Here is a 21,959-nt window from a genome sequence, read left to right as displayed (position 1 = left end):
ATTTATCTTTGCATTATCAGATAAATATACACATGAAACATTCTACTTGAGGGTCTCGCATATAAAAATTCTAAAGCAAGTAAATCTAAGAGTACTGAAATTCTAATATAAAATATAATAATTTTTATCAATTTTGGTTGCAAATGATGGTAGATTTTTTGAATAAAGCCTATGTCTTTTTTTTTCTTTTCTTAATTTGCTTGTATAATTAATATAGGAAAATTTTTTTAAGTAAAATAAACTTAAAATTTTCTTGAATTTTATCTTGTTCAGGGTCATCCAGGAAAGAGAAAGAACCTACTAAAATATCCCAAATTATTTCAAACATTTAGTCAATTAGGAAAGACATCGTTTGATGGCTTTCCCAACTGTATATTTGAATTCTCTTTCTATTTCTGTTAATAAATTCTACTCGGATAACATCGAAACATCATCCATTTGAATTGTAAAATAATTAAAAACCAGTTCATCAGGTTTCAGTCTAAACCTTCTTGAAATAGGTACTATCGTCCATTGCATCCCTCGTCGTTTACTGACCTCCAGCCCTCTCCAAGATGACCACAGATTCTCCTTGAGAGATGTTGGCGATAGACGCGAGAGTGGACATCGAAGTAACCCTATTTTGATGGCGGCGTGCTTACGGAGCGAGATGATATGCCGAGGGCGACGAGGCTCTACTTACACCCCCAATACAGGGAAGCAAAAGAAGAAAGAAAGAAAAAGAAAAAAAAAAAGATATCGATAGCAAGCAGGCAGTTAAATTGGCTTTTGAGATCCCGGTCTCTTTTTACGCCTTTCTCTTTCCTCCCCGCCGTGCATTCTCTTTTCCCTGCATATGGATTTCCGCTGGGAGGATTAAGAAGGGGTCATTGGGATGTTCGGACGACTCGGTTTTATCACCTCGATTTGACAACGGCTGCTGGCGTCCGACGTACTTTTATCTAAGGGAGGAAGAAAAATGCCTGAATAAAGAGATTATTGTGTACCTTGTGTGTGTGGTCTAGTGTAAAGTTTATAATGTAATTAACTGAACTAATATTATGCTCAATACGTTTTTGGATATAATTTTGCATCTAGAGATGTGCATAAAGAATTAGGTTGACAAGCAATGATTGCAATTATTCTGATGGAATAGATATTACTTTGGGACAGATGACATGTTTACAAAAGAATTAAAATATTATAATCGTATTTTCCAAAACATTCTTTTTTATTAATTAACATTTGAGATTTAATTTTCATCTAAAAAATATGTATGTGAAGGCCTATTATCAGCTCAGGAAGTAATTTCTAAATTGCATCGTTTGTTTTAAGGGGAAACAGACTATTCATTTCATCACAAGAAATATATATCTATTTTTTATTTTTATTCATTTGAAATTATTTCTCATTAATTTATTTTCAACTAACCGTATGATTATTTCTATATAATTCTTATGTTAAGTGTAATTAAATTTGACCACCTAGTAAGAAACACATTAGCAAAATAATCACTGAATTAGATATGACGTTGTAATTCTCTTTTCGGCAATTAAAGCAATGATATATAGGAAAATACATTAGTAATATTAAATCATAAAACCTTTTGCTTCCATCTTAATGATCTTACTAGACACTGACTAATATTCTTTATTTTCGTATTGATATCATTTGTGTTGAAATGTGTCAAAAAAAAATTTGAATTTCATATACTTTAAAAAATAATTATTCGCTTCTACATTATTTTGGAAGGAGGGAAAACTATCATTCCTTTATTATTCTATTCTATCCCCCCCCCGTACAATGATTCATTTTATCTTTGAAAAATGTTTTCTTGAATCATTCGCTAGTGTAGCATCGCATTCGAATTCTCTTAATCCAGCGATATTGTCATTTTGCCGATCTACTGTTTGAAAAGTTCAATCATGGCGTTCTCTAACACATGGAACTTCGTAATCGCCTATCGCGGGAACAATTGGGACTGTGGATATTTCCTCGGCGTTTTCAATTTTAAAAACTGGAATCGTTTCTAAGAAGAAGGAAAATAATCTTGTTTAAAAAATATTTCGTCAGAATTTCTTTAATGATAATTGTGATCTATTTTCCCATTTAATAATTTGGTGATTGCATAAACTTTGCTTTGCTTATTGTGAATTCGAAAGTGAATAGGTTTTAGAAGTGCTGCTGTAAAATCCTGATTGCCAATTGCACGATTATATTTTACGGTTTCTAAGACATATGCCGGACATTTTTATTGCTTAAATTTCACTTGATTTTACTATAATGGTAATGCTTGCACTTCACGATTTTCCGCTTGTTACGAAATGTAAGCAAATGCAGAGAAAGATGATACAATAATTATTTTCCAATGTAATGTCCAATAAATAGATTGCACATTACATTGGAGAGACAATTCAGATGAATTCAGAAGGAGAAACAGTTTCAGTTGTTACAACGTGATTTACTAATTTTTTTTTTTAGAAAATATGAAAGGATATGACTAATCGTAGGATAAGAAAAATGTTAATGTTTTCTCTATTTGAAAAAATTTCACTTTTGGTCTTATGTTGCATCAAGTGTATTTTTTTTAACCGCAGGCAATGGATGAGGAGGACGACGAGGACAATGATGAGCCCATCGACGCCACGATGCCCTCTGCGGCGAGTCGGGCCACCACCAACGGTCAGTCCGTGCCCCGGTCCTCCGGACAACCCTCGCACAACAACTGCCATCCGAGCTCCACCAGCTCCATTGCCTCGCCATCGGCCATGGTCAACAACACGGCGGCAGCGCTCGCTGCGGCCGCGGCGGCTGGTCAGCTCTCACTCAATCAAGTAATTAGAGATCTTCATTTGTCACGTGGTCCGCCCTCTCTCGCCCCGGGTCTTAATTACTTTCTCCCTGAGATGACGGACTCTTTATTGTTGCTTAGCTGAATGACAAGTCAAGAATTATCGAACTTCTGTTGCTGATGAAATAAAATTATATTACAATAAAAAAAATCATTTTTCATTAGAACAAGCAATAAAAAAAAAAGAAATGTTCATTAATTTTCAAATATAAGGCTATATGAAATGTTTAGTTTTCAAGAATTATATTTTCATTGCCGCCCTAAAAATCGGATTCTTGAATCAATAATGTATTTCACTTAAATATGTTGCAATAACATTTTTTTTTATTTGAATTTTTCTGTATTTTCATAAAAGGTAACTTTATAACTTCACTCACTTTCCTGTTATTTTAAATGATAATAAAAAAATTACTTTTCATTTCATTTCTTTTGTATAAAGTCTTATTAACTGTGTTTTTCTCATATGAAATGAGTAATGAGTAATAGCAGATTACTATATATCACTTTTAAACTTTGAGGTTGAAATTGTACCTCAGAATGAATAATCATGGACTAGGATTCTTGAGTTTTAAGTCGTAACTATTCAAATTTAAAAAGACGTTATAATCATTTAATGTTTCTTAATGAAGTAGTAATTCTTTAATTTTATTATTTTATAGTTACACATGTCCATAATTGTTCCGATAGGAAGGAACCACGATAAATGTATATTATTTACTAAAATGATCCTTTCTCTTCAAACTGGACTTATATTGGCGGTTTTACTTTAAATGTGGCCTGAAATAAGACTAAAAGATTTTTAATGAATCGAAATAAATTTTAAAAGGGTACTTTTATTCACTTATTGACGTGTTTACAGGTACCTTGAAATAGATTTGTGTTTCCTAAAGTCATTTGTCATTCTTCGTATTAGTTTATTCGCATTTGTCATTATTCATATTCTTTGCTATTATTTCTCGAAAAATAATTTCAAACTGGAACTTTGCCTAAGTTATTCGTGAATTTTATTGAACGTGATATTACTCAATACTTTTCAGTCTTTTTTTATTATTTATTTTAATGATCGAGAATAATAATTAGCTCAGTTTTTAAGTTGAAAAAAAAAAAAAGAAAGAAAAGAAACTAAATGTGACATCAGAATAATAAAATAATTTTCCTTTTCTGGAATAGAAAAAAATTACATATGTTTCTCGAAAAGCATAGAAAAAAACTTAAATTCAAATCATTCTAATTTGCAACATAAAAATATAACTTATAAATGAATGGAAACGAAGCTAGTTTGCTTATTTTTTTAATCAAGAGCATTTTGTTTCTCCCTAGCTGTTAGCAGCAGGAGCTCAAGGGCAGCAACAGATGCTCATGCAAGCTGGACTTGCTCAGCAACTTCAGCAAGTTGGCAAGGTGAGGATTATTCTTACATGCATTTTTGCTATTCTATTAATGATGTCACATTATTTGTATGCAGACAATATTTGTGTCTCGATGATAATAGCATTATTTTTCAAATGAGTATCTGTTAGTCTTTATAATAAATGACTTTTGTTTTTATTTCTGCATAATTGACGATGGTAATAAGATTGCATCTTCATAAATTTTGTATTGTTTATCTTTCTTTTTTTTAATGTTAAATTTGAATTGACTTATCTGTTACTTAATGATTGACAAAAAAAATTTTTCTCTCATTCTTTTTTTTTTTTTTTTTTTTTTTTTTTTTTTCCATTCTGCTGCACCTGTCTAGACAAAACCTCAGACAAACTTATTATTCATATCGTATTTCTGTTTAAAATATTTTTATATGCATTTTTAACTGAAGAAAATGATGATATATGAATAAGATAAATCTCATTAAACATAATTAATCCACATTTTGTTTTTTTGGAAATGCTTTATTCTTGTGTGAGCTATAGCCTATTAAAATAATTTAACTACTTATACACTGTTGAAGACTTTTTAGTTGTCTCTTAGAAGTTTCCTCATAACTAATTATATTTTTTAAAAATTCAAGACTTGTCTCTGAATAAATGTACATGTCTGAAGAAGTTAATCTATCCAGTTGAAAAGATATATGAACCTCTCCAGACAACGCAAAAGTTGCTGTTTTTTTTTAGTATGAAATAAAAGTAATGAATTCTTAGAAGATCCTGTTTTCTAACTTGGCATATAATGAATTAATGAATGCGGCAGTTTTTGAACTTTTAATGCTTGTCTTCTTTAATTCAATTATTCTTAGAAGTGCAATAGAATGGGATTTCGAAAATAGAATGGATAGAAATTGTATGTACTTAGAAAATTTTAAAGCTACTTTTAAAAAAAGCCATCTGTTTATTAAATTTCTTAAACTTCTCATTAATACTGCTTATCCCTTTTCCAGTTGCCTGTAAATTCAGCTTTAGCTGGCTTGCAGTTGAATCCTCAGGACCTTCAGCAGTTGCAGCAACAACTGCAGCAGCACAGTTTGCAGAGTATGCAACCTTTTGTGTTTCTGCAACCTGGCCAGTTATCTGCAAACATGCAGGCCCAGCTTTTCCTACAAAATCAGGTAACTGCCTGCTGATATCTGTCTACGATATGAGCCTTTTCACGCATTCTGTATTCCTTACATTTATATCCCTTTCCTTTTGCAGGGACTTCTTCAGCAAGGTCTTATGCAGCAGAGTCTGCAGAATCTTCAGCTGCAAGCCAATCAAGGGGCCGTTTCTCTACCTCAGGGAGTGCTGTCTTCTCAGGCAGCTGCAACTGTGGCTGCTGCTGCGGCAGCCCAACAGCAATTCCAGCAGCAGATGCAGCAGCAATCGCAGCAGCACCACCAGCAACAAACACAGTCTCAGCAGCAGCAGCCGAGACCGCAAGCGCCTCCACAACCGCCACCGCCTCCTCTACCTCCTTCTTCCCTACAACAATCACAACCGGTCATCATTAATCAGGCACAAATGCCACCAGCACAGAAGGTAAGGTGGCATTTTCTGTGTACCACCCATCACTGCTCAAAGGCAGGGGGGAAAATTTAACGATTTTTAAATAGAACAATAATTTTAGGATAGATCTTTTTAATGGTTTAAAAGAAATATCGACCTAGACAATTTTAAGGGAAAAAAATATATAAAAATATTTATTTTGAAAATCTACCGTGTAAATTTAATTTCTATGATATATTTTTCATTATTATTAATTATTGATAATATTCTTAATTTTTTTAAAGGTAAAATAATGTGTACTTGAATAAATTACTTAAGGGTTTGTTAATGACGGACAGTGATGTACATTCTATTAAAAATGATCACTTTAAATGAAAAAAAAAAAACTCATTTTTTTTATTTAATAATTTGAGATTAACGGTAAACGGGGAAAAAAATTAATGTAAGCAGTTTCTGTTAAATAGCATTCATTATGAAAAAATTTCTTAAATAAATACAAAATAACAAAAGCAATGACAATTTTAATTGTCAAAGGTATATCTTTATATTGCAGCAGTATTTAAAATTTTTGATTTCAATTTTGATCATATAGTTTTAAAATAAGAATATCTCAAGAATTGGTGTTGTTTTTTTCTTCAGATTTTTGATTTAAAATAAAAGTTTTTCTCCTATCAAAAAAAAAAAAAGAAGTAGTAATTCTGTTTAAAAGAGGCATGAATGGATTATTCCTAAATTCAGTTAGTTCTCAGTGAAATACATATTAAAAATAAAATCATCATCGTTGAAATTTCAAATATAAATTTTATTTGTAATATTTATTCAAACTATCAACATAATTTTTTTTCTTTCTTTCCATTTACTATTACTACTTTCCATATACTATATTTTCATAATATTTACTGTAAATCCTAAATTATAATTTATATATTTAATGGCAATTTTTTCACTGTTTTTTCAATATTATTAATTGGTAAAAATATTAAGTTTATTACATTTTAAAAAGCATTTTCTCCTTATCATTTTTTAATTATTGTCAATTTATTAAATTGAACTATTCACAATTCAATGCAATAAAAACCTGTTTTTCGCAAAATTTAAAATATTCTCTGAAATCTCATTGTGTACCATTATTTTCCATTTGTAATTTTTTAGCAAATAGAAACTGTATGAAGGAAATTTGTCTCATTTTAGTTATTTAAAGCATTTATTTATCTTCTTTTTTTTCATTATACTCTATTTAATATTTATTGTAAGAATTAATTTAATGAATATTTGTACTTCTAAAATAATAATTACGTCAGATTATTTATCCTAGGTATAATAATTCTGCAGATTTATTGTAAATTAGAACTTATCAAAAATATTTTGTATTACCATTACAACTTTCAATCATTCTTTTAAACAAAACTAATGATAAGTGAACCGTTTAGTGTTCATTGGTTTCGCAATAAAACTGCATATTTGTCATTTTTCAGCATTTTCTCTTTAATTTGACAGCGTTTTTAAACGTTTACTTTTTACTCAAATTAACAAATGATTCCTCGTCTAAAGTGAAATGTTGAAATCGCTTTTAAATTCTTAAATTTCACGAGTTTTGAAAATATTTTTAAATTATTATTTATTTTAAATTATAACACCTGGGCCTATTATAGTCTTTCTCAACTATAAATTTCAACTTTCAGTTCTTTATAGAAATAAAGAGAAGCGTAAGAAAATAATATGTTTGGTGTAACTCCAGAAAGGATTGAATTCTATCACTGTTCAAATAAGCAGAAGTTTGCTCATTTTGTTTTGAAATAAAAATTATTTTAATGGCCGTTTGTTCGTATATAAAATATCTAATTCTATATATTTATACGAAACATTATTTTAAAATTTAATGGAAAGTTAAAATAAGGAGATTTTAGAATTTTGAAATATCAGTTTTTCACTCTTGCAATCTTTAGTTTATTCAAGAAAGAAAAAAAATATATATATTATTTTTTATTTCCTTCACTGTATAAACCAAAAATATCTAGGAAATAATAATTAAAAAATACTTAATTTTTTTCCTTTATACATTTTTGGCGAAATAAATGTTCTAGTACACATTTTTGAAATTTATTCTATAGTTTTCAAAATGAAACATGTAATGAAAGTGTAATAAAAACGCCAATATACGATTTTGTTTTGTTTAGAAATGTATTTTATTTTAATAAATGATCAGAAATTGCTTTTCATGTGCAGTAGACGATTCTTTCCTTGTTGTGTATTGATGTGCTAAATTTTAAACTTCAGATGTCTTTCTCCCAGAGTCCAGTCCACCAATCAAAACCACGACCCACTGAACCAAGTCCGGAAGAAATGACGGATTTGGAGGAGCTTGAACAATTTGCTAAAACTTTCAAACAAAAAAGAATCAAACTAGGTAACAACTTCTCTCTTTCTGTTCATGCAAATGAGTTTCTAGATGCTGTACGAATAATCATATTTTATTCTTTGTCATAAATTGAAAATGTCAATATACTTGATTGAAATGGCTTTGAGATATTTTCAAATATAATTTTATTTTTTAAATGAAATAGATTTTTTTTAACTCTTCTAAAAAATGATTAGAAACATTTTTTTTTCTTTTAATTTGTCAGTATCAGGAATGAAATTTTATACGGTAGCAAAGTTTTTTCTGTAAGCAATTTCGCATTGACATAGAAGCACATATTTTAATGGATTAATTTAAAATTTATGCATAATAAAATTTTTGAAATATCTTTGCAGACAGTTTTTATAATTAGCATAGTTCAAAACCGTTAGTAATAAAACTTTTAAAGAAAAAGAAAATTGAAAAATATTTTTAGTTTTCATTAACAGAATATGTTATTTCTATTTCTTTTTTTTTTTCCTTAAGAAATCAAAGGAATCTTAAAAATAATTTATAATTAATTTGCTCAATTCATTCGTAAATAATTTGCTTAAGTATATTTTAATATATTAAGTTATTTAAAAAAAACATATAAATTTCATTTCTGAATTATATATTTTTTCTTTAATTTGATGTGTTACAAAAGAAAACATATATATATATTATTTTAAATAAAGCATACTTGTATTGATGAAGAATATTTTTCATTTAGCTCCATCTTTTAAAAAAATTATTTTCCATGCACTGTTATTAAATATATGTAAAGGTAAAAGACCATTGAAATTAGTAACAGTGTTAATGTTATTATGTATTGCCGTTAATGTTAATGACGTATTATGACTTAATTGTAAACAATTATCTTAGCATAATTTTATGGTATTATTATATAAATATCATCAGAACAATATATGAGTAACTGCTAACGAGTCAACCAACTGTTTTTATATTTTTTCTCCTATTTTCTAGGGGTTATTTTTTATAGTGTTTATTTATTTTTTCCCCTCATAAAAAGATTATTTACAACCTGAGCAAGATATCTCTTTGGATAATAAACAGTTTGAAAATAAATTTAATAAAATATTGTTAATTATTCCTTTTTATTGGAATAAGTTTCTAGAAAAAGAAAAAAATTTAATAGATTCTTAAAATAAAGCTTTGGTGCCTTATCTATCGTTTTCTCCAACTATACATGAATTAAAAATCTTATATTCTGTATGGAATTCAAAACTTTTAATCTCGAATAAGGGGCTTTTAAATTTAAATAATGAAATCCTGCAAAAATACACTAAAACAATTTGCTTCTCTTAAACAATGCATGTTAAGAGTAGATTCAACAATGCATAGAAATTTTTTTAAACATATTTTCAAATTATTTGTATGAATTAAATATTATTAATTGTTATTTCGCTAGCAAATACGAATAATCATATTCATTTGTGTTAAAATCCATTGTCGAATTTCATCTGAATATTTTCCAATTAACAACTAATAAAAGTTACTGAAATGAATTATTTGCTGTTTATACATTGTTTGTATAAATTCAATATTATTATTGTTATTTCGGCAATATTATTTTAGAAAACTTATAATATTATTAGACTGGACGGTTTCTTTAATTTGTACAAGCTTTTACTTACTTGTTCACATATATTGTGATACTGTAATTTCTTCATTATTTTTTTCTAGCTTGTATAAGAATATAAATGTTCGAAGAGAAACTTTTGAATCACATAAGCGAATTTTATTATCGTTTAATTTAACTCTTGACTTAAACAGTTGGGGGGGGGGGGAGGTTTGTTTAAATACTTGAAATACCTGTTTTATCTTTTTTTTAATTTTAAAATTTATAATGACATTTATTTATTAATTTAATTATTAAAAAGCAAAGAAATGATTGTATATCATTCTGCCCATGGCTTATTTTTAAATGTTCCAAATTTGGTCATTTGTCCTTCAACATTATTCATTAAGTGATTTTTAAAAATTATTTTCTTCTCCTTCTGCAAGTTAGTATTTTTATCAATATGTGTTTCATTTACTTATTTAGATAATCTCATTTTTTAGTTAGTTTCGAAACATCGATTGAACTACATGCTGAATGGCCACTGATAAGAACCATTAAAATTTTCTTTAAGTTGAAAATTTTTTGTCGAAACTTTATTTACCATGAAAAGACCTTTTTAATTCCACATTAAGTTCAATTTTTTAAATAATATAAAAATCTTATCATTTCTAATAATAATAAATAAAAACTGTGATTTTTTTTTTTTTTTTTTTTTTTTGTAAATCTTTTGTTTTTTCATCACCAAAATTTTAAGAAAAGCATTCTTACAATAAAATTTTTTTTTGTTTGAAAACCAAGTGATTTGTTTGAATTTTCACTATTTTATATTTAAATCTTCACAACTCATATTCAGACATGAAGCATGAAATTATATATATTTTTTTTAATCTAAAGCCGTTCATATTACGCCATGTCCTTTGCATTTTGTATGTAAAACTAATTGTCTTTTTCTTCAGGCTTCACCCAAGGAGATGTGGGTTTGGCGATGGGTAAACTGTACAACAATGACTTCAGCCAGACCACGATCTCCAGGTTCGAGGCCCTCAACCTCAGCTTCAAAAACATGTGCAAACTAAAGCCGATGCTGCAGCGGTGGCTGGAGGATACCGATGCCTCCATGAACAACCCGGCTGCCCTCGCAAACGTGCACACCTCCCCAGAGTCTATAGGGCGAAGGCGAAAAAAGCGCACCAGCATCGAAACGACGGTCCGGTTAGCCCTGGAGAAGTCCTTCCTTCAGAATCCAAAACCAACCTCCGAAGAGATCTCCATGCTGGCCGAATCGCTGACCATGGAGAAGGAGGTGGTGAGGGTCTGGTTCTGCAACCGGCGGCAGAAGGAGAAGCGGATCAACCCTCCGACCAGCTGTTCCATGTCCTGTCCTCCATCGCTGGTGTCTCCAGTCACGCCACCCGCCATGGTGATGTCCATGTCAGCGCTAGCCACAACAGCTACCTCTCTCGGTGTCGGCACGCCACCACCTCCTCGCTCTCCCGGTGTGCCCGTCACCGCCACAGACCTCTCCATCACATCCATGCTGCCCACCGGCACCGCTCAACAAGCTACCTCAGTGACGACCAATGTATCGAGAGCCTCTGCCATTGTCTCGCCGACGATCAAGAACGAGTAATCCGTTCTTCCTACACTGCAACAGTTCCTATAAAAACACAAAGAAATTCATATCACTGTTAACTGTTTCTCAAACAAAGATGAAGATTACTAAATAGACTTCCCCATCGACACCGCCGTGTCAAGGATGATTTATATTCTATATGAACGCTAGTGAAAGAACAATTAACTACGACTGTGGCTGCGATTTCAAAGCAGATGATAATACCTCATTGGAACTTTATATTTTGAACATGCATGGCACATGGGCCATATTTCTAGGGCAGGGATTATGATGTACAGTGTTACTACCAACACTCTCTACGTCTGCAGTGTCTCAGGGAACTCATCATTTTTTCGTATTGTTTATCTTTCCTTCTCCTTCTTCCCGCTCAGGCCACTGGTCCCCTGTGTTCATCCAGCAGGTCCGGTGGCCTGAGCTCCGGTGTCCTTGTATCACCTTTTAGGTCTAGAGTTAATCATCATGTTGGCCATTTCTCATTGCCGTTGGCAAGAAAAACAAACAAAAAATAATCAATGGCGCTTGGTGGCGAGAAAAAGTCGGCAAAATTGAACCACATTTGCGATATCCAGTTTGCTCATGTAAATCGCCGTAGAACACGCCGCTTCTTTTTTAGGCAGCATGTTTCTAATGACTTGTCACCTTTCTAAACAAAATGTATATTTGTAACTTTATGAAAGCATATAATGTTTTTAACGTTGTGTAAAATAAATTTTGAAAGCTCTCGGACGTCTCGAAGAAACCAAACTCATTTAGTAGTTTTTACTTAACTCCGTGTGATAAGTAATGAAAAGTTTTTTAAAATATAGATGATTTAAAAAAAATCAAAATAAAAAAAAAGACATTCAAAGAATTTATATAGTGGATTAAAAAAAGTTTCTGTACTATAGCGTGGATCCTCTCTTTCGAAAATTATGTATCCTCTGTACGAAACTATGTTTTTGATAAAAATTGCCCAATTTTATATATTTTATCGTATCAGTTTTAAAAGGCCAAAAAGCGAATCTAAACTTTTACTGTTCATCATCGGAGTATTGTCGAATTTGTGCATATTTATTTGCTTGGCAAATTGATTATCATTTCGGTCCAAAAAAATGATATTGTTGAGTTTCAGTCTTATTAATGTATCCTGAAAACGTTATTTTTTTTTTCTCTTATTCATATTTAGCGACAAAATGTGTTAAATTTAACAGGGCGTCGCCAATCGTACGGAAACTTTTTTTTCACCCGCTGTATTCCTGCAATATTTTCCTAGCCATTTCAATCCTTTTTTTGTTCCGAAGCCGCTACAGTTCTGCGCGTTCTATGGTGATTATTCCAGAGTTAAAATCCAAGCGCCAGTCAGTGTTTGGCAAGAGAACGCTAGTAACTTATTTGCCGCTTCCCAGATGGCTCTTATTAGTTCATTTTTGTCAGTTGTTGTACTGTAAATAAACTGCTGCTCTGTTTATTAGCAGGGAAATGTAGTCTGTAGTGTCTGGTGTTTTTATACCAACATCTTTAAAAGCAGCCCGTTTTAAAAGGGCGGCCACATATCTGGTGGGACGAGGACGAATTGTACCCTCAGTGCAGTGCCGACCTTCAGATATGTGCCGCCAAAGATGGAACAAAAGTGGCAGTTTTTATGTAGGGAAAGAGTACCAACCGCGTCGCTTGCAATGTCGAATCCTGTAACGTCGTATGGGGCTCTACTATCTCAGGGTAAGCAAGCCAGAAGCTTTGTGGGAGGTGGGGACTTCATCGCCTTCTTTTCTGGAATCATCTTAAACAATGCTGCTCTGGCACTCGTTGAGACGACTCAGAATTGAAGCGCACCGAGTAGTCTTGAGACTTGTAAAGTCCTGGGCTTCTGAATCAGAAAGAGCTGCATTCTGTGTGCGTTTCGAATCCAATGAGGTAAGCGCCACACAGAGATGGAACACCAACTATTGCACGCTCTCTCTCCTCTCTCACCAGGGCTTTACAGCCGAGGTCCCCATTTCCCCAAAAAAAGATATACCTCATTATTAGCTTAGGAATTATAATAGTCTCTTCTACTGTAGCGTTTTCTCCCAACACTCGTTTTTGATGTGCACCTAGAGGGCTGCTTGTGGGCCGGCCGCACCCTCGTCATGGCTGTCCTTTTTCTTTTCGCAGCCGGTCCCGGGCCCGACGCGTCCTTCACCTCATCGTCACTCATTCTCTCATCATTGCAAGCAATCGAAATCAAAAAGCAGCTCAGGCAATGTTATGCACTCAGGTGGATTGTGTAACAAAAATTAGTATGGCTTAGTGGTTACTATTTGAAGTACTATGAACAAAGGCACTAAGCAGCATCGACCAAGTTCACTGACTTCCCTACCTCATTCCCGCACCGCATTTAACACTTATTTACTCCCTCGGCTAAGTTCTCTGAAATTAGTAAGGAATTAATCAAACTGCGTATAGAGCTTCCAAAAAAATCGGTCTTCTTCTTATTCGTTTGGCTGGCACCTGGATCTGACATACCAAATCAATTCAGCCCGGTGGAGAAATGGCAAACTTGTAACATAATGTAGTTGTGGATCTGGAAAGGCTCAAGTCTGCGTTTTAAACATCTCCCTTTTCTGTTTTTATTATGTTTCCTTTTTTCCCCCATTCTAATTAGATTTTAGTTATTCCCTTGTACTGCTAATTACTTCAATAATTTTCAGACCAGTGGCCAAGCGAAAAGAAAGTTCGTTGCTTTTTTTTTTTAATGACAGTAAAATCCAAGACTTTTTTCATTGTGAATGGTATTTCACTTACTAATTACTAGCTCTGTTGTGTCTAAGAATACATTATACACATGAAAACATTCTACCAACGATAGTTCCTTGCGGTCCGCCCAGCAGGTTAAAAGTTCCTCAAGATGTAATATTTACTTGCATCATGTAAATCTATCGAAAAAAAAGTAATAATTTTATTTAGAGAGGAGACAGTGGTTTATGGTAAGATGGAAAAGCACTTTAAAATCATTCCATTCTCCGTAATATTCACCATCTCATTTAACTGTGCTTTGTATTAAATTGTTAGTTAAAAAAAGATGTGGTTCTAAATTACTTGCTAAAATTTCTTTTTAAAATTATATATATATATTTATATAATGATATGATTTCATCACTTTACTGTTGAATTATTTAATTAGTGTAAATGATTGGATTTATTGTAATTAAAGGGCAGTTCACTATTCAGAATATTGCAAATCATGACTGCCATAAAAAAAATTAAGCTGAAAAATTCGTCTGGATTGTTAATAAAATAAACAATTTTATGGGAGAAATCTCATCTCTTTCATCAGAATTAATTTTAAAAAATTATAAATCTATATTTTCACATATCCTTTCAATATTTTTAGATTTATCAATTTCTTTTTTGCAAATCTTTCTAGGCTTCATTTTCTGTCAATTTCTTATACAAGAGTAATGAAAAATTTAATTTTATTACCATTTGTATTATACTATGGTAAATACGATCCAGTTTATGTAATGCTAGACTGCTTTATCAAAAATATTCAGAATTAAATTCTTTTGCTGGGTTATAATTCATAAATTTAATTTTTAAAATTATAGTTTAGACTATGTTGCACCATTAACGTATCTCTTATTTGTAAAAGCAAAAAAAAAAAAAGAAAAAGATATATACGCATTTGCTATAATTCTTACAAACCCGCAGTGTTTATATTAATTTGATCATTGTCGCAATTTTGTGTTTGATATTGAATCTTTCTTTGTCCAAGTCTATTTTAATTAAATGTTTTCCGAATTTTTAAAAGATCAGTTAATGTGAAATTTGCTCATATTTTAAGTAATGAACTTTTTTTTTATTAATTACCACTGCTTTTTCAAAATGATTTTTTAATGCTTTTAGTTACAGAAACCCAACGTCTATTTGAATCCGTGAGTTTAAGAACAAATCCAAAAACTTAAAAAAAAAAAAAAAAAAAGAAAAAAGATTAATAAAAGAAGTTTTTTTTTCCCCACATATTTTCATTGCTTTTGATCTCAATGTACCATTTAAAATTTTATGTACCATTATATATATATATATATATTTAACTCCTCAAAAGAACTTTAGTAGCTGCATACGTCCAACTGATATAATCCTTCCTATTTTTTTATATCCTTTAAATTTTGTATTTTGGAATGTACTCTTCTTGCATTCACCCGATTGGTATATAAGTTCCTATAAACTGCATTTGAGGTGAACGAATTCCAGCTGTACAAATTAAGCATTCTCGAAATGCTGTAGTCAACTGAATGCTGGTTGGCTTGTTCCTGAACCACTGTCTCCTGTCTCTGAGAACGAGTTCTTCCGGTCGCGGAGGTGAACCGATTCTAGTGAGAAGGTTGCGGCCGACTCACGGGCATTCTTGTTTTCTGTTGACATGTAGAGAAAGGCAATCTGCTCGAAGCCTTCCATTTGGTGCTTTTGGTGAAGGTTCCTATTCAGTAGCGGCTCCTGTCCTCGAGTCTATCCCGAATGCAACCACAGGATTATATACTATTTTGGAGATAGTGGTGCACTCCGCAAGGCTCGATGCTAGGTGCCTGCTACAGCCCTGCATTATACAAGTATATCCTGTTTGAGATAAATGTAGACTCCTGGGGGAAAAAAAATAAGTGAAACGCTACCATTTTCTGGCTTCTGCAGTTTTTCTTACGAGAAAAAAAAAGGGGCTGATACAGCTTATAAAACTTCAGGGACTTTCTATACTAAATAATAAAGTAGTTGTAATAAGAATCTTGTTGCCGCTGTCTACGAGTCCGATGTATCATGTGGAAAAATTTAAAAAACAATAAAAAAAACACCCTGCTTAGAAATTTTGATTCATTCGATTTAATGTGCACATGAAGGAAAATTTGAATTCTTTTTTATTGTTATTAATTATGTTCTAATAAATGAGAAATGGACTAATTTTTCAATTTCGTGCAAATTATGGCGCGAATTCTACAGTAATATTTATTTATGTATGTTGTTGTGTTAGCTGAAAGACTAATGTTTCCTTGATTATGATAAGCAGTTTCAAATGAATAGTAAATTTTTGTAGTTGGGTGTTTTGATCACATGGTCGTTTTATTTGATCGGTCGTTTTATTTTTTTCCCTTTATCGTATCGTGTGTGTAAAATGGCCACCTAAAAGAAAAATCAAAGATAAATATCGCAATTCAGCTGTGCATTGCAGCCAGACCAATGAAAAATATTGTCAGTTGTGTGGTGAATACCAATTAACGCATCGATATGTGTAAACTATTTGTTTGAAGACTCATTTACCGAAATGCTAAGTTCAGTGCAGAAATCTGACTGTTGCTGCACATTTTTCGACTCAGTTTGATCATCGACTTATTTTGTACTTTTATTAGCTCTGTTTTGTTTTCATTTTCAGCTTGATTTGAATATTTACGTTTCTTTGGTGTACTCGAAATATTACTGTTGATGCTAAGCATTACATTATTTTATTTATGTATATTTTAAAACTGAATGCTTAGTACTCTATTAAACTTCTGTTAAAAATGCACTTTTGGTTTGTGAAAGACATTTAAAATAGGCACTCATGTTCTGTATGTTCATTTTTATAGCATTTTTAGCTCTAAATCCATTTTACATTTTAGTATCAAAGAAGACTTCTTTGCATAAAATTAAATTGTGACGCAAAATAGTAACATATTATTAGGTTTGGATGACTCATATCGATCCTATTCGATATATCTAAATTTTTTTTGTAGCTTAAATTTAAAAAAAAAAAAAAAAAAAGAGTGCCCATTTTAAATGCGGTGTTGTTATCTTGAATTGCTTCGTGGACTATAAATAAAATTATTATCGTCTATTGTATTTATACACTCAAAAGAAACTATTACTGTCAGTGTTACATTTTTGTATTGTTATAAGAGTAAGTTTGGGTCAGTAGGTGAATGAATGTATTTAACTGACCTCATATATATGTATATATGTTTGCGACATTGTATATCGGAGTGCACTGTGAATTTGATCTTTATTGTTTTTCTTTTGAGTAAATTTAATGCATTTGTTAAATAATTGTGTATCAAAAAAAAGAAAACCCAACCCTTTGATCAGGTTTAGTTTTCAAAGATTGATTAAAACTTTCTGATATTTAGTGGTGTGTTATGAGAAGGTGCATTAAGAAAATTATTGTGCTAATTAAAAAAAAGGTTTAGTGCAATAAGTTATTGTTTTGTAGATTTTGTTATATGTAAACAAATCTCTGTAAATTATTTGTTATCCAAAATTGAAAGATAAGTTTTCGATTATATACTTTTCTTAGTGCCTTTAGAAAAATGAGTTGTTTTGTTTCATTCGAGAGTTGCTATTATTAAGATAATAATGAGTTGATTCAATTTTTATTTTTAATTCTGTTTTGCTCAATTTGTTACTCACTTTCCTAATAATTTTGATCTCGTGTAAGTATTCAAAGAATTGTATCACCTCTCAATTAGACGATTGATGTTAAAGTCCAAAGATATTTTTTTTTTGTAACAATCGATCAATGCAAGTGACTGGTTTCTGACGAACCAGATTTCATGTTTAATCAATCTCTCGAAGGAAAAAAAAAATGAAAAAAAAAGTCATCATTATGTTAACTAAACGCAGTGCTCATGAATTAACATCATGTGTAAGTTATGTATATATTTTATATTTTAATACGCTTGTATTAGATATTTGTGTGTTAAACTACCTCGTTTTTATGAATTTCTTTTAGAGATTACTTTGAATGTATTTATCTTCTTCAACCTGACCAAAGGGATCCTTTCCAAGTATTACAATGACGTCCCCTTCCTTTTTCCCCCGCTTCCGCCATCTAAAACAAAGAAAGCATTGTAAAAAGCTGAGACCCAGGGCAGGGGCCCACAACAAGCTACACCCTTACTGAAGTGCCAGGTCCCCCTGCCCTAGGGTCCCGGCATCCACCGCCCCCCCCCCTCCCCTTTCTCGTGAACTCTGGTCCGAAACGTTGCTTAGATGCAAACTCCTTTCGCCCCCTTAGGGGGTCACTTCAAACTCCATATATTTTTCATATCATGCATTTAAGAAATGAGAATCAAGATCCATGTATAGCGTACTATATAAGGCCATAGAAGAAAAAAAAATTGTGTTTCGTGTATTTTTCTCCGTTCTGTGTCTTGGTGCGGGGGTTCGCGGTGGTTTTGAGGCTGATGCCCGGCCGAGCGGTCATGCGGGTAGGTGTGTAATATATTTATACTCTCGGTTCCCGGGCACCAGACGAAGATCGCGAACCCCTCCGCACTGTGCTAACATCAGGGACGTTTTTCCATTCCCATTATTATATCTATTGTACCGTAATCATCAGTGACTATTTTGAGGACCGTTTCATTGTCAAAGGTTTACGCCATATATTCAACAGCAAAGCTAACAAAAAAAGCACAAAGCAATGGTCGGCTATCATTGGAGGAATTTCGCTTTTTACGTTGATCATCCATTTTTGCTTATACTCACTACCTCAAAGACGAATACTGAAATGGGAATTTTATTGAATATTTAAAATACCACTTGTAATGCTGCTCCTGTCCCTAGTCAGTCACTGTCCTTTGCTTCGTTTTTCGATATTATGGTGCTAGTTTATTATATTATTATATTTTACACGATTTTTTTTTTTGTTTAATTTCAATTTAAATCCATTCCGGGCAGTTTTTTTTTTTTTTTTGCTTTCAAAAGGTTAGTTAGCCTCAATTTTTTATTTAAATGTAGGCGCCATATATATATTAATGAGGGATAAAAAAAAAATTCGATGTAAAATGTTTTCCTTATTGTGCTATTACTGGAAAATTTTAAAAAGTTATGTTTGTATACCCCAAGACTTCTGAAACAAAAGTCTGTGGTTTGATGCAATGCTCTTATGACTGTGTGTAATGAATTGTTTGCAAGCTTTAAGTATTTTATATACATATTTTGTTCATTTTTTAATGTACCTGCAAATCAAAGCAGTTTTCTTGAAGCAATAGATCTCGTTTAGATTGTTAATTAAAGTTAATTCATTAATGTAATGTTTTAAAAGAAAAATACAAGTATTGTGCATGTTTCTATTTTTTCCTTCCCTTTTTATATGTATGTTTTTTGTCGTTTGTTATTAAAGTATATTTCCCTTAAGAAATAGGACAAAAAACAAAATAAAATAACCGTGTTTTTGTTTTCGCAGTTATGTATTCTTGTTGTTTAAAGCTAAAAGTGAATTTGAGAATATGAAATGTTACTTGTAATTATAAAGAAAAAAAGATTCCTGTACGCAGTTTGTGTTTTGTATTTTAGTGTTAACAGAACTGATATACCTCATGTGTTTATGCTTGCCATTTAATGTCTGAACAACAACTGATTTGTGTTTTTTGACATATAGTGCATATTTTTAATGAAAAAGAAAAACAAAAAAAGCGGAATAGTTTTTAACCCTGTACATAAGTTTTATTGGTGAGGCACGGCTACTTTTTTGGACATTTTTGCCATCGTCCTCACTCTTCCCTTCCCACCCCCATCCCATCCTTTAAAAAAATTAAGTCTTCTTCGGGGGGGAGCTTGGGTCCTTCACTGCGATGGATGCGCCCCCTGGTCTCCCCCTTAGTCAGCCCATTCGGTTGTCAGAGTGTTGTGTTTGGTTGGTTTCTGATTTGTTACCAGGGAGCAGGTCAGTAGGAGGGCAATAAATTGACACAGATTCCTGTTCGATGTGTATGCTGTCTGTTTCTTTCCTCACACTTGCATCGTTTGCACTCAACACCAACAACACTCCATTTAGGTGACAGAGAATATCAGTCTGGAATTGCACTGTCTCATCTGTGCATTTAGGAACAATTTACATGTGAGATCTGATGGAAACCTTTCCATTTTTACTCATTACATTAGTAACTTTAATTCCTTAAATAATTACTTAGTCTAAGACAAAGCAAACTCAACTCATATAAAAAAAATAATCCTAAATTCAACTTTAAATAAATAAATCTGCAATTTACACGTGAGATTTCATGATGCTTCTCATTTTTACCCATTATATTAATAATTTAATTGAAATAGGGAATAATTTGTTAGTAATTAATATGTAACTTTAATTCTTTAAAGTTGCATATTTTAGTTTATGATAACTGAAAGCTCAACTTGTGTTTTCCCACTGATTGTTTAAAAAAAATTCTAAATGACACTTTAAATAAATAAATCTCATTGGTGCATTTATGACAAAGTTTACACATGAGATTGGATCAAACTTTCCATTTTTATCCATTACATTAGTAATTTTAATTCTTTAAGGTTACACACACACACACACACACACACATATATATATATATATATTAATTTAACACGAATAAAAGCTCAATTCTTGTTTTTCCACTGTTTGTTAAAAAAAATTCTAAATGTAACTTTAAATAAATAAATCTTATTTGTGCATTTGTGAAAAATTTACACGTGAAGTTTAATCAAAAGCTTCAGATTTTTAGCTATTACACTCGTAACTTTAATTCTTTAAATAGTTACATATTTTAGTGTAAGAATAATAAAATCTCAACTTCTGTTTTGCCACTGATTGTTCAAAAAAATCCAAATGCCACCTAAATAGCTACATTGAAAATGATAGTTCTGCATGGAATTGTTATGAATTATCTCATTAGCTTAGTCAGGATTTCTAAAAATTTGGGGCACAGTCCTGTGTAATCTTGCAAATGGGTGCTTCTATCAGATTCTTTGATATAAAAAAAAACTGAGAAAACATCATAATGTGAAGTATTTTAATAAAATTTTAAAAATAAACACTTTTTCTTAAATCCTTCATTTATCATTAATTTATTTATTAGCCAAATTTTTTTTCTTTGTGCAAACATTGAGATTGTTAAAAAAATTTTATGCATACATGAGAAATGAAATTATTTTACATACGAGCATAAATATAAGCATAAAAAGCCTTTGATTAGTTGAAATAAAATTTTGTATTGGTTAATTGTTACTGAAGGATGAAACGAAATAAAGCATCTCAATTGATAAAAAAAGCAACACATGTTATTGTATTCTTAGTAGCTGAAGGATATAAGAAATCCAAAGAACTTTAAATTTAAGACACTTCCTACGTATCTTGTTATCAACATATTATGTGAATTACAATTTTAATAATATTTGGTAAAGATATATGATTAGACTGACTCGCATAAATATTTGCACTAGCTTGACTGTGAAATGTTAAAAGCGTACTTAAAAAAATCAGTCTTACCTTTGTAAAATTATAATATGATCAACACAAAAAAACAGAACATTAAAAAAGGCTTTTATTTAATATTGATTGTTGCTTAAAAAAAGTGGGGGAGGGTACTGGGTTGTTACGACAAATGAAATCTGTTTAGAAAAGGATATTAAAACGTTAATTTAAAAAAATAAATTTGTAATCTTAATACATTTTCTGAAATCAATTACAGGATTCAAGATAAAATTTATAGATTCTCTAATCTGTAAAAGGAAACAGAAATCCGCCTCAAATCATTACAAAAATTAAATGTTAATTTGTATAATAGCATAAAAGTAAACAGCAGTTACCTTGCCAGCAATGTTTTAAATAAAAATGCAAGCGCGAATCTCAAATATACATTTTTCTAGTTAAAATGATGCAGTATAGT

The 21,959-nt window shown here is 31.4% G+C and overlaps 1 protein-coding gene across 14 annotated transcripts in view; it reads left to right on the top strand.

Annotated features, from left to right (window-relative positions):
• Positions 1-20,025, top strand: part of LOC129969690 (POU domain, class 2, transcription factor 3-like) — a 598,164-nt gene extending 578,139 nt beyond the window's left edge. For 13 of the 14 annotated variants that reach the window (XM_056084362.1, XM_056084364.1, XM_056084367.1 and 10 more), the window contains 6 exons: positions 2,577-2,813; positions 4,151-4,231; positions 5,202-5,369; positions 5,455-5,778; positions 8,023-8,152; positions 10,664-20,025. In XM_056084362.1, the coding sequence (XP_055940337.1) occupies positions 2,577-2,813; positions 4,151-4,231; positions 5,202-5,369; positions 5,455-5,778; positions 8,023-8,152; positions 10,664-11,337 (1,614 nt within the window). In that variant the 3' untranslated portion in view covers positions 11,338-20,025. The remainder of the gene's footprint in view (positions 1-2,576; positions 2,814-4,150; positions 4,232-5,201; positions 5,370-5,454; positions 5,779-8,022; positions 8,153-10,663) is intronic. The other variant, XM_056084363.1, reaches the window with a different exon arrangement.
• The last annotated feature ends 1,934 nt before the right edge of the window (positions 20,026-21,959 follow it).

This window comes from Argiope bruennichi, chromosome 5 (assembly GCF_947563725.1).
Source record: "Argiope bruennichi chromosome 5, qqArgBrue1.1, whole genome shotgun sequence".
Classification (NCBI taxonomy): Eukaryota; Metazoa; Arthropoda; class Arachnida; order Araneae; family Araneidae; genus Argiope; species Argiope bruennichi.
The sequence above is the reverse complement of the archived record's forward strand: the minus strand, read 5'-3'. Positions and strand labels throughout refer to the sequence as shown.